This window comes from Ranitomeya variabilis, chromosome 3, assembly GCF_051348905.1.
Source record: "Ranitomeya variabilis isolate aRanVar5 chromosome 3, aRanVar5.hap1, whole genome shotgun sequence".
Classification (NCBI taxonomy): Eukaryota; Metazoa; Chordata; class Amphibia; order Anura; family Dendrobatidae; genus Ranitomeya; species Ranitomeya variabilis.
In genome coordinates this window covers 475021475-475036233 of record NC_135234.1, presented here as the reverse complement: position 1 = coordinate 475036233, position 14759 = coordinate 475021475, and the positions used below count along the sequence as shown (strand labels likewise).

The 14759-nt window shown below is 36.4% G+C and overlaps 1 protein-coding gene across 5 annotated transcripts in view; it reads left to right on the top strand.

Annotated features, from left to right (window-relative positions):
* The window catches only part of DMD (dystrophin), a 3762639-nt gene that overhangs the window by 1598235 nt on the left and 2149645 nt on the right, over positions 1-14759 (top strand). For 4 of the 5 annotated variants that reach the window (XM_077296689.1, XM_077296692.1, XM_077296693.1 and 1 more), the window contains 4 exons: positions 3686-3808; positions 5224-5361; positions 7978-8130; positions 11327-11509. In XM_077296689.1, coding sequence (XP_077152804.1) covers positions 3686-3808; positions 5224-5361; positions 7978-8130; positions 11327-11509 — 597 coding nt within the window. The remainder of the gene's footprint in view (positions 1-3685; positions 3809-5223; positions 5362-7977; positions 8131-11326; positions 11510-14759) is intronic. The other variant, XM_077296691.1, reaches the window with a different exon arrangement.

The window sequence follows — 14759 nt, the reverse complement described above, 5'->3', positions numbered from 1 at the left end:
ACACATGAAACTTGCCCTAAAACACACACAAGTCTGGTATTATCCTTCAAAAATAAAAATCTGATTAATAAGCAGACAAACTACAAGAGCAACAAATGTACCATATAGGAAAAACGGCAGCTGTCAGTCACATGACCTGTCTATTATGTGTATGTGTGAGCTAATATATACTGCCAGGGGGGAGGGCTTCCTGTTGGCTGGGGATTTATCAGGCTGCCAATTTAGCTTATAAATACTGAGGTAAAAATACTGACTAAATAACATGTGAACGAGGTCTAATACAGGAGGAGATGACATACAGGTACATACTATATACAGGGGAGATGACACACAGGTATATACTATATACAGAAGCAGATGACACACAGGTATATACTATATATAGGAGGAGATGACATACAGGTATATACTATATACAGGAAGAGATGACACACACATATATACTATATACAGGAGGAGATGACACACACATATATACTATATACAGGAGGAGATGACACACACATATATACTATATACAGGGGAGATGACATACAGGTACATACTATATACAGGGGAGATGACACACAGGTATATACTATATACAGGGGAGATGACACACAGGTATATACTATATACAGGAGGAGATGATACACAGGTATATACTATATACAGGAGGAGATGACATACAGGTACATACTATATACAGGAGTAGATGACATACAGGTACATAATATATACAGGGGAGATGACACACAGGTATATACTATATACAGGGGAGATGACACACGTACATAGTATATACAGGAGGACATGACACACAGATGTATACTATATACAGGAGCAGAGGACACACAGGTATATACTATATACAGGAGGAGATGACACACAGGTATATACTATATACAGCAGGAGATGACATACAGGTATATACTATATACAGGAGGAGATGACTTACAGGTATATACTATATACAGGAGGAGATGACACATGTATATACTATATACAGGAGGAGATGACATACAGGTATATACTATATAAAAGAGGAGATGATACATAGGTATATAGAGGAGGAGATGACATACAGCAGGTATTTACTATATACAGGGGAGATGACATACAGGTATATACTGTATACAGGAGATGACATACAGGTATATACTATATATAGGAGGAGATGACATACAGGTATATAGTATATACAGAAGAGATGACATACAGGTATATACTATATACAGGAGGAGATGACACATAGGTATGTACAATATACAGGAGGAGATGACATACAGCAGGTATATACTATTTACAGGGGAGATGACATACAGGTATATACTATATACAGGAGATGACATACAGGTGTATACTATATATAACGGAGATGACAAACATGTATATACTGAGGAGAAAATGAGAGGTGTGAGGTGAAAATGAGGGTTGTGAGGTAAAAATGAAAAGGTGTGAGTGCAAAATGAGAGGAGTGAAGGAAAATAGTGGAGTGATCGGAAAATGACAGATGTGAGGTCGAAATGACAAGTGTTAGGGAGAATGAGAGGAGTGAGGGGGAAAATAAGAGGAGTGAGGGGGAAAATGAGAGGTGTAAGGGAGAAAATGAGAGATGTAGGGGGGGAAATGAGAGGTGTGATGGGAAAATAAGAGAAGTGAAGTGCTATAACTAACCACATATATTTACTATGCCCAGGCAATGCCGGGCTCTTCAGCTAGTTTTAAATATAATCAGTTTTCTTTTCAGCTAACTAGACTGTAATATGCTGTATGGTAGCCTAATTTTAAAGGGGTTTTCTGTACGTCAGCTTTTTCTCTCTATTCATTTAGGTTTTTTTTGTTTTCATACATACAACATTTTTGTCTAATTATCCAGTCAATTTAACCCCTTTCCGACATCAAGCATACATTTATGCTGATGTCAGACTCCCTCCCTTTGGTGTGGGCTCCGGTGGTGAGCCCACATCTTTCTTGGGACATGTCAGCTGTTTTAAACATGTGCCTGCAATAGCTGTGGGTGGAATTGTGATCCACCCGTAGCTATTAACAAGTTAAATGTCACTGTCAAACTCTTACAGCGGCATTTAACAAGCGCTTCCGGCAATAGCACCGGAAATATGCACACCGTTGATCCCTGTTATGTGATCACGGTTCACCGGTGTGCTGGCATGACAGCTGGAGGTCTCCTTGAGACCTCTATGGTTGTCAGTGCCAGCTTGCTGTAAGCACCACCCAGTGGTTGGTGCTCATATCAAGTGAGTAATTCTGCTTTACAGAGGAGATCTGATCATCGCCTCTATGTAGTAGAGCTGATCTGTCTGTGGCAGCTTCTATTCTCCCAAGGAGACTATTGAAGCATGCAAAAAGTAAAAAAAAATTAAAAAAAAATTAAAAATAGAAAAAGTATAAAAGTGCAAATCACCCTCCTTTCGCCTCATTTAAAATAAAGCAATAAAAATGAAACACACACATATTTGGTATCACCACATTCAGAATAGCCCAATCTATCAATATAAAAAAGGATTAACCTGATCGCTAAATGGCATGGTGATAAAAAAAACACCAAAATTACGTTTTTTTTATTTATTGCATTACAATGCAATAACAGGCGATCAAAAGATTGTATCTGCACCAAAATGGTATCATTAAAAACATCAGCTTGGCATGCAAAAAATGCATGCCCTCACTCAATGCCCATGGCATGCCCTCCCTCAACCAGTGATCACGAAAAATGGAGACGCTACGGGTATCGGAAAATGGCACAATTTTTTTTTAACAAAGTTTGGAATTTTTTTTCACCAGTTCCCTGTTTTCCATGTTGCATAGATTTAATAATTAGTAAATCTAAAATATGATCATGTATTTGTTTAATTCAACATTTTTTTAAGGTTTTCCCTTTAAAATAACTACATCAATTATCCCCTTGGTTTAATAAATTACATTAGTAGCGATTTAAGTTAGAATGTGGCAAACATGTTGCATTTTTGAATTAATGTTTTTTTTTTTATATTTCCCATACTCAGTCCTCCTCGACCCTCCCTATACCTGCCACAGTCCTCGATTGGCTCTTCTATCATCTTTCTTCTGTAGTCTTCTGGTTGGGCCTTCCATTCAATAGGCACCACACTTGCCATATGAGTGCAAAGCACATAAATGATATTGTGAGTACTAATGAATGGAAGACCTGGCAGGAAGGAAAACCAAAGAAAGAAGATATAATTTCGAAGACAGAAGGTATGAAAGCCATTCAAAGAGTGTGGAAGATACAGGAAAGGCCAAAGAAAAATTAGTATGTAGAAAGATTTATTTTTTAACCCATTTTTAGTCAATTCAATTTGATTTGAATTTATTTGATGCAAGTCAAATTTTCCCCTGAACTGAGTGAATCTGCCCAAAACAAATTTGTGATGATTTGCTTGACGCTAACAAAATGTATGTAATATAATATTGCTGGGCAGTAAAAATTAATTAATGCAACATATTTACCACATTATAACATTACCCTCTTTTATCCAGCAAATTGGAGGCTGCTTCCAAAAACAATAAGATTTTGATTATTTAGTATGTCAAGGAGCTTTTCACTGTAGATGTGAAATGCTGTTTATTAATTTATTATATTTTACACTTAGCGTTCACAAAGAAAAATGAACTGGCAATGCTAAATTTGAGCATGTATTTTATAAACTACATTCTCGTAATGCAGGCAATGGTTTCATCCAAGGAACTGGAGCAGTTTAATTCTGATATACAGAAATTGCTTGAACCACTGGAGGCTGAAATTCAGCTTGGAGTGAACATCACAGAGGAAGACTTCAATAAAGATATGGTAAATTATAAGCTATGGACGCAAAATGGCAAAGAATGGGAAAAATAAAAAACTGGACTTTTGGGCACCATTTTTTTTCTCTTATTTTAGTTATTTTTGAAGTTGGCCCAATTCACACTGGTACATTTCATTCTGTATAAAAAAATGATTTTAAGAAAGTAGGACAGTAGGTGTAAAAAGAAAATTATAAGCAAGAACACTCTTTGCCATATGTGATTACACATGACACAATTCAAACTTACTTTTTGGAAGTCAATGAAAGAAACTTGTGATGACATTTTGACAGTCCTCTCTATCACTGCTTTGCAGCTTTGTAAGTGTTACATGTGTGCTGCAAGTGTATTTTTGTTATACAAGGTGGTATGTACATTTTAGCCAGAAGTCTAAATAAGTTTTACTTTAGACACCTTAGCTAAAACCCATTTTTTTCCTGACATTTAATCTTAGTATTCCCTCTCTTTGGTCAGAACAGAATCAATATAGTATTTAAAAAATGTGAAAAATCATAATAATAGTAGACACAATGATTTATTAAGCTTCAATCACTGAGGACTCTCAATTCTAAATATTTTTCTTACTGAGCTTCTGTTTCTTTTATCAAATTCCCAATGACTTAGAAGTTTGCATATACATGATTATTAATATCGCTTTTATGTTATTTACTTTGGGTAAAATAGTTATAATAGTCTTACACAATCTTTTCACAGTAAGCTTCTGGAATTTTAGCCCATTCCTCCTGACAGCACTAGTGTGATCAAGTCAGGCTTGGAGGTCTTCTTGCCTGCACATTTTTTTTTTATTTCTCCTATAAATTTTTTATTGGATTGAGGTTATGACTTGGTGAAGGCTACTCCAGTGTCTTCATTTTGTTATCTTTAAACTATTTTGCTACAAAATAGTTGTTGCAGTCATAGTCCATTTGGTGGACAAATGTGTGCCCAAACTTCTACTTTTTGGTTGTTTTGAGATATTGGTGACTGTTATGTGAAAGTAATACGGTGCTCTAACTTAATTAGGAGGTGCTTGCCATTTAATTAATTTTGTGCATCTTACAAGCATTATGTCTCTTCCTTGCACCTCACCATAAATGCTACTTCAGTTGGAACTGGAATAGTATAGTATTTCTGGTGTAAAAAACGCTAGCACTTTTGCAGAATTAAAAAGGCTGGCAAGCTAGTCATTCCCCACCCCAGTTTCTCTCCAGCTCTGCCCATTTTGTCAGAGCCACTTCAAATTGAAATGAAAACTCCAAAAGTCACTAGATTTTTTAGCATAAAATTTGTTTCAAACATTTTTTTATGACTTTTCAGACTAAATTACAGTAGTATTTTAATGCAGAAGCTTTGATCAGTCACCCCCTATTGCTGCAATGTCACCGTAACATTTTCCTTCCTTATAATTCCATTCACTTTCAGAGCCAAGACAATGATGGGCAAATATGGGAATTGTTGCAAAGGGGAAATAATCTTCAGCTTAAAATTGGAGATGATAAAAAGAGAGAAGAAATCAAGCTGAAACAGCAGCTCTTGCAATCTAAACATAATAGTGTCAAGGTAAGTCAAACATTTTTAGGTGACGCTGAATATTAAATCAGAATTAATGTTATAATATTAGCTACTAAAAGATAGATCATTAAAGGAATTTAGATATGAGAAAATATTGTTTATTATTCACTTTTAATTTTTATATGTTGTAAGATTTGAATGATTTTTTTCTATGTAATTATCTAACAGTTTATTGGAAACCATTTCAGAAATTACAATCATATTGAATTGTAAAACACTTTAAAAAGAAGTAGCATTTCTCGTAACTGCAAGATTGCGATGTCATACAATATCCCGACGCTTGGCATTGTATCTGATTATGACAAAATGTCCTCTTTAAGCTGCTTCTTAAGGGCACTCCATTATTAGTTGTGTTTTCAAGAAGTGAGGTCATTGATTTTCACTTTTTGTTACTCAATAAAGGCATTCACCCCTGACAGATAAGAAAAAACTCAATGGAATATTGATTGACTTTTTGAAAATTCAAGCAGACTCTTATTTTTCTAGCAATTTTGAATAACTTTTAAGTCATTTATGGATGTCTAGATGTGCTCTATTCATTCTAGAAGACTTATTTACTTACCTGAAATTTCTAAAACTGCATAAATAAATATATGATGTATATAGGTTATGAAGTCATATGAATTGTCATAAGATCGATAGCTATGTATTCATGCAAGTTTCTGCAGCATCCCTCCATACACTTAGGATTTGCAATGTGCACATCACCACTTTAATTGATATTTATATACTCCCTTATGGGGATACTTTCCTGTATCACAATCCATGCAGAAAATCCAAAGGCACCAGAACTTGAGTACTTCATCAAAAGTGTTCATTTTTTTAAAAAAATTATGTAAAGTAAAGCATACATAGAAAAAACTTCACGTTTTTCACATTTTTAATTCATAATATAGTATTGTTTTCGAGAATAACACACATAACTCAATCCAAACATGTCCTATTTTAAGAATGAATATACATGTCCATTTGTTTTCTTTTTCATTGACCTGCACATCACAGTAAAAAGCATACATTGTCTGTAAGTAAAATTTCCATCCAGTCATCCCAGAAATTATAGATGAATATTGTGGGTGATTCATCTAACTTGTTTACATTTTAATGCAGCTTTATTTATATGCATAACAGTCTACGATATATGACTGCTACAGATACTTTTAAGGGTTTTGATAAATGAGTGCCATTGTGCAACAAATGAAACCCTGTCATTCCATTTACAATAGAGAAAAAGTGAGTATCTGGTCTCCCAAGTAAATTAAAGGGACTCTGTTGGCAGAAAATGGCTGTTCGAATCAAGGACAGGCGCTTGGTGCATCATGGCGTGGCCAAACATTAATGTGCACCTTCCCACCTGCTTGGTTTCCCTCTATCTCTGCCTTTCTTTGGCTTTATAAAGGCAGAGCTGTCAATCAAGGAATGGGGTGGAGCGAAGTGGAAAGCAAGTAGGTGGGAAGGTGCACTTAAAGAGTGATTATGCTTGGTTTGAACAGTTATTCTGTGCTTACAGAGTCTCTGCAAACCTTTGTAACACAATGGGACCAATTGACTATTCTGAAAGTGTACCTCCATTGAAGGTAAGTGCCCTTGGCAGATGAATACTGGAGGTGTAACCCAGACAAACATTATAAGGTAGTAATTTCCATAAAGTTTTTTTGTGTGTAGGAAAACATTATATAATTTCATTAAAACCCTAGAACACATAACCATAATAATCTACACTTTCACATACCTGGGGCCTTTTAGGCCCGTGTGCAAATAACATGGAATAACTCAAATAAAAATGTTTTTCAAAGTTTATTTGAAATTGCAAAGTAAAGATGCATTCCCACTAATGGCGCTGGGGTCTGCCAGGAGGGGATCCGTAATGGATCTGACCTCCTGGTGACCCCAGCTAAAGAGCGTACAGATATGCTCAGATTTCCTTTCCTGGACAAATATAACAATGCTTTCTTTTTTTTTCTCTTGGCTCTGGATGTTCCTGAAAATGTATACCACATTGGATCCTAGCTTCCGTAGTTTGCCTTTGCAAGCATTTCGTGTTGCTTCGCTCCATCATGGTAGGCATTAAAAGTTCATAGCAAATTTCCATCAAGAATAGACGTCTCTTGTCCTTCCTGTTGGCATGGAATTCTGGATGAGTTTCACTATAATGGCAATATAAGCATACAGTTCCTCTTTTGTTATATTTTTACATGTTTTTTTATCTTACTGAAGCGATACGTTTTCCTTCTAAGTTAGTACACAAAACTACCTCATCTACAATAACATTTGAACATTTTTTACAGAAAACATCTCTTGTAATCACATGTAAACCTAGTACAGGCCTAAAAGGCACCAGGTATGTGAATATGGGGTATTCCCAAAAAAGAGTTTGGTATACCGAAATGCCTGTAACATAAAAATATATGAACAACTGGAAATTACTAACAACTAACCTGAGGAGTTTCAGAATTCTAACTAAAGTAATCAAGCAGAAAATGGAAATCAATTAACCTAGTGGGCATGCGAGGCCCCAGGTATGCGTACTAGGGTTAAATGAAGTACACTGTGAAGTATTCATGATTTAAAGTTATACTGTGCTTTCATTATTTCTTTAACGAACAGGATTTAAGATCTCAAAGAAGGAAAAAAGCATTGGATATTTCTCATCAGTGGTATCAGTACAAGAGACAATCTGATGATTTACTTAAATGTTTGGATGATATTGAAAAGAAAATCGCTAGTCTTCCAGAACCCAAAGATGAGCAGAAGCTCAAGGTACACTCATATAGATGAATCTTTAGCACATTTATGGTGTGTAATTTTTTTGTATCGCGTTGGAGCAAATAGCAACTGATTGATGTGAGTGCAAGGTGTTGGATCTCCAGCAACTTTATAGTTATGACCTCTCCATCAATATTATGTGAATGGACAAACCCTTAAATACTATTTCTATTTTAATTATTTTACTGTTTATAAGCATATTTAAAGCAAATCTGTCAGCAGGATGTCACCCCCAAACTATTTATATGTGCATATAGATTTTTCAATGACTAGTCCTTTGCATGGCAAGACCATTCCTCTGTTGCTAAAAAAATCAATGTTTTACTTGATATGCAAATGAAGCTGGAAAACATGTTGTAGATCTGAAGCTTCTGTCATTCCAGCTCTATTCTCCACCTACTGCCGCCTCCTCCGGCTTTGACTAACAGTCTCTATGCTGATAAAAAAGCTGTGAGTCAAGAAGGAGGAGGCGATGGCACTAGATTGGAAGCCGAGATGGAATGAAACAGGATTCAGATCTACAAGAGCTCGTCTGTCTCATTTGCATATCAATTCAAATGTTAATTTCTCAGTAACAGAAAAATGAAATAGTCATGTAAGGGTATTATTAGTGAACTTGTCTTTAAAAGAGCTACCTGCACATACAGTTGTGCTAAAAAGTTTACATACCTAGGCAGAATTTTTACTTTCTTGGCCTTTTTTTCAGAGAATATGAATGATAGCACAAAAACTTTTTCTCCACTCATGGATAGTGATTGGGTGAAGCCATTTATTGTCAAACTATTGTGTTTTCTCTTTTTAAATCGTAATGACAAACCAAAACATCCAAATGACCATGATCAAAAGTTCACTTAACCTGTTGATTTTGGCCTGATAACATGCACTGAAGATGACACAAATGGGTTTGAATGGCTAATAAAGGTAACATCCTCACCTGTGGCCTGTTTGCTTGTAGTCAGTGTGTGTGCATAAAAGCTGAGTGAGTTTCTGGGATCCATACAGACTCTTGCATCCTTCATCCAGCCACTGACATTTCCGGATTGTTAGTCATGGAGAAAGCAAAAGAATTGTCAATGGATCTTTTTAAAAAGGTAGTTGAACTGTATAGAACAGAAAAGGGATACAAACACATATCAAAGGAATTGATAATGCCAGTCAGCAGCATTCAAACAATGATTAACAAATAGAAAATCAGTAAAAACAAAACCACAGTCAGGTAGACCAACAAAATGTCTTCCACAGCTGCCAGGAAAATTGTTCTGGATGCAAAGAAAAACCCACAAATAACATCAGCTGAAATACATGACTCTCTGAAAACTAGCAGTGTGGCTGTTTCAAGATGCACTATAAGGAGGCACTTGAAGAAAAATGGGCTTCATGGTCGAGTCGCCAGAAGAAAGCCATTACTGGTCAAAAGCCACAAAGTATCTCGCCTACAATATGCAAAACAGCACAGAGACATGCCTCAAAACTTCTGGAACAAGGTAATTTGGAGTGATGAGACCAAAATTGAACGTTTTGGCCACAAGCATAAATGTTACATTTGGAGAGAGGCCAACAAGGCCTATGATGAAAGGAGCACCATTCCTACTGTAAAGCACTAAGGTGGATCACTGATGTTTTTGGGATGTGTGAGGTGCAAAGGCGCAGGAAACTCTGTCAAAGTTGAAGGAAAGATTAATGCAGCATGTTATCAGCAAATACAGGAGGCAAATTTGCAATCATCAGCCCAGAAGCTGCACATGGGACATACTTGGATGTTCCAACATGACAATGATCCAAAACACAAGGCCAAGTCGACCTGTGACTGGCTACAGCAGAAAAAAGTGAAGATTCTGGAGTGGCCATCTCAGTCTCCTAACCTCAATCTCATTGAGCTACTCTGGGGAGATCTCAAGCACACAGTTCATGCTAGCCCAGGAATTTACAGGAACTGAAGTTTTTTTGCCAAGAAGAGTGGGCAGCTTTACAATCTAAGAAATTAAATAACTTCATTGACAACTACCACAAAAGACTTCAAGCTGTCATTGATGTTAGAGGGGGCAATACACAGTATTAAGAAATGGGGTATGTGAACATTTGATCAGGGTCATTTGGATGTTTTAGGTTGTCATTATGATTTAAAAAGAGAAAACACAGTAATTTAACAATAAATGGCTTCACCCAACCACTAACCATGATGGAGAAAAAGTTTTAGTGCTATCATTCATATTCTCTGAAAAAAGCCAAGAAAGAAAAAATTCTGCCAGGGTAAGTAGACTTTTCAGCACAACTGCACATAATGTTCAGGATGCGAAACCCTGCTGACAGATTCTCTTTAATTTATTTTACTGACCATTTTTGTTGTAAAACTTAAATTTATATTGTTCACAGTCTGTAATTATTACCTATGAGACAAGTGTTGGTATTATTTCAAAAGTATTGTGATTTATAGCTGCTTACAATACTGTTAAATATGTGGAGGCTATGATTGTAATATTATAATTATTAGCCATCTTTATTATATTAATAAAGTAGTTCTGATAATTAAAGAGAATTGAGCATTAATTCATTAAGAATTAGAATAGGATAAGGATTAACACAGTAACTCAGTGTTTTTATACTAGACCTGCAAAATGATCTCCTTGCAATATGTGAAACCTCTAAAATGTTGATATTGATAACAATATTGACTCATGTTATGTATCTTTGTTCCAGATGAACTAATGACTAACAGTACGTGGATGACTCTTTCTCATATTAGCACACTTCATTCATCAAACCATGTCCATATGTTACTGTCCAATCAATCCAAATTGTCAGCAGCATTCAATGAGTTCTGTTTCTTTTTTCTATTATTTTCAGCCATTTTATTTTGCTTCATTATTGCTTTGGTTTGTCATTAAATAACAAAATAAGAAAATATATGAAAAATATATGGACTCTTATTTGATAGAGAAAATTTAATATTTTTTTAATATACGCATTTGGTTTAACTAGAAGCACATGGATGATATTTCAAGAATATATAAGGCACAATAAAGTCACTTAACCATATTATATATGACTTAGTAAAATCTTAGTGTATCATTTCATTACTTCTCAAAATAAAGTCTAATAAGAAATAAGTGACAGAAGTATGCTACTTCTTTTAATGTAAATGAATTAGACAGCTAACTACCCTGGGCCCTGTATTGGTTTTGCTCACTAGGAGATTGATGGAGAATTGGAGATGAAGAGAGAAGAATTGAATTCAGTACACAGGCAAGCTGAACGTTTGTCTAAGGATGGGGCTGCCAAAGCGGTGGAGCCAACACTGATCCATCTTAACAAACGCTGGCAAGAAATTGAGAGCAAATTTGCTCCATTCCGAAGACTACATTATGCACAAATTGTGAGTTTTATTTGCAAACCAGATAGTTTGCAACTAACCCAATTGTACTAACAATGGTCCTCTGAGGGTGCAGAAAGCTAAGTTAATGATACTTCTGTGCAAGGTTATTCAGCATAGTACCTATGATTTACCACCTATAACCTAAATGACATTGTAAACAAGGAGACTTTTCATTCATTTGTAGTTAATGCATGTTAAATTTTTGTTGCTTCATTCATTTTACCATGACATTTTAAAAATTACAATTCATGTTACCTCTCATTTACACCCCAAAGGCAGAACTAGAAATAGGGTTTCAGTTCTTCATTTCATGCAACTTTTATTTTCATGTATAAATATATATATAAATATATATATTCTGCTAATAAGCAAAAAATAAGCAATATTCAGTTGTGTCATAGTTTGGATTTTTTTCCCCTCATTGGTTTTGAACTTTGCTAATTTCTGATATAGTAGCTAAAACGGGTTCAATGTGATATTGGTGGGGGTCTGGCAGTTGAATGGGCGGTAAACTGCAATACAGTGAAGCATCTGCTAAGCAATGTATGTGTTCTACTTTATACATAGCTTATATCTGGCTACTCTTGGATCAGATATAAGTTGATTGGTGAAGGTGTGGGGTCTTGGACCCCCACTGATCTCACATTGATGACTTATCCTGTGGATAGATGAATCTAGTTGATTAGTAGTCAATATGCTAGTCCCGGATTAAACCTCTAAAGGTACCGTCACACTCAGCGACGCTGCAGCGATATAGACAATGATCTGATCGCTGCAGCGTCACTGTTTAGGTCGCTGTAGAGATGTCAAACACATCAGCTCCACAACGATGCAGGAGCGATCCTGTGACGTAGCGGTGACTCACTTATCGTTCTCACAGGTCGTTAGCTCCATGTTTAACATTGCTGACATCATGGCTTTTGCTGTCAAACATGACGATACACGCCAATCTGACGACCAAATAAAGTTCTGGACTTTAAGCTCCGACCAGCGATATCACAGCGGGATCCAGATCGCTGCTGCATGTCAAACACAACGAGATCGCTATCCAGGACGCTGCAATGTCACGGATCGTTGTCGTTCTCGTTGTAAAGTTGTTTAGTGTGAAGGTACCTTAAGAAGTTGGAGTGATTGGGAGGTTTAAAGAGGTTTTCTAAGTATGAGATAAAATGGAGTGTCTGATATTTCAAACTGCAGCCTGTCCTAGTCACATGTCAATATTGTCTGCAAACTGAAGACATACAGCTCCCGAGACCTGTGTCTCAACTGACAAGAGCTGTATCACACATGACTCAGTTAGTGGCCAGGAGCAGGACTGTCATATCAAGAAGAAGAAATATGTTTTTACACACATTATGCTTGACAAAAAGATCTCCAAATTTATCCTCCTACTCCTTCATCAGTCTACAGCTTTAAAGCAGTGCACAGAAAATGAATATACCCAACTGAAACACAAATAAACATTGATGTGGATGAAGATGGAGATAACCCCATTTGTGCTCATGGAGGAAGAGATATATTTCTTAACATATGACAGCTGTGGTCTTGACTGCTAATTGAGGCTTTTGTGATCCAGCTTTTGTCAGTTGAGATACAGCTCTGTATATCTTCAGTCTGCAAACCATATTGACACATGACAAGGACAGGCTGCAGTTTGAATTATATCAGGGTCGCCATTTTATCTAATTCTTTTAGAGCCACTTTAAGATAGGTATATTATTACTGTAGACATCCATGGTTTAATAGAATAAAGCCCTCTGTTAATGCACCTCATCAATTAGCCAGAAAGAAATGTTAGAAAGAATATCTCTTGCTCTGGCGGATCGGCAAGGTGTGTGCATTACATAGATAGATTGATTTTAATTCAGATTGTGCAATCCTGAATTTCTCCTGTGAAGGAAAATTGCACCCTTGCTGGGCTCTCCAGCAACAGGACAAGATTTAATAAGTTTATCACTATGTGAATCTGCAATGCAAAGTACCTAGATTATTCAAAGCACACAGCCCATGTAACCAGAAATCTAATCATAGGTTTACTCCAGATAATTATTTTCAGTTGTAAGAAAATATTAAAGACAAGAACAAAAATATCATTGTTTTGAGCATTTACTAAAGAAGGCAAATGATGCTTCAGAAATTTGTAACATTTCATGAGCTTTCTTCAATAAATCGTATTGACTTAGACCTAAAAGTATAGAAGCCTATAAAGGAAAAAGAGCATATGCTCAGAAAACTTTTACAAATTCAAAGAAATTGCCAAAATTCTTGTCTACATTAATAACTATTTTATTTCAAGATATTTAAAATACACCACCCAGTGTTTATTGGCAGTAAAGTAACTGCCTAATTTTAAGACCAAGGTCTAGCGCATACCCTAAACTAATCCTTACTGACCCCTGCCTAACTGTGGAGGTTGGCACCCTAGCAACGATTTTTTGGCGCCCCCACTCAGCGTAGGCTAACCCTCTCTGCCCTATCTCACCCTACAATGCAGGTGAGAAAACAATAGCATAAGAACAGAGATGAAAAAAGACAAAAAAATGGTCAAAAAAATATAAAAACTAAATATAATAAACTTAGCAAAATAGTGGAGTTTATTTGGATAGGGTTCTGAGATCATTTGTTACACTGCTCCCATCTTATGTCAGGGACACATCCCATCTTTTGTCCATGTTAGAGGGGATTACCCTAGGGAGTGATGTACTTATAGCGTCAATTGATGTTGAGGCGCTGTACAGCCCCATCCCACATGAATATGGGGTTAGGGCTGTGGCTCACTTCCTGAGTAGTAGAGCAGTGGAATGTTGGGATCATAACGCCTTTGTCCAGAACCTTTTGTCGTTTGTCCTGTCCCACAATTATTTTCTGTTTAATGGTAAGTACTTCTAGCAGCTCAGGGGGACAGCGATGGGGAGCCCATGTGCCCCCACTTATGCTAATATCTTCCTGGGCTGGTGGGAGGAAACCCTCATTTTTGGGGAAGAGAGTGCATGGTGGAGCCCCTTTATTAATTTTTGGACCAGATATATCGATGATATTTTGATATTCTGGTCCGGTTCGGCTAGTGACTTTTGTAGATTTGTGGAGGACATTAACGACAATGCTATAGGTTTGAAATTCACCTGTGAGTACCATGAGCATAGTATCAACTTTCTGGATCTGACTATTTCAAAGGGACGGGATGGAAATATTGAGACCTGTACATTCCGTAAGCCAACAGCTGCCAATAACTTGTTACGATGGAGTAGCC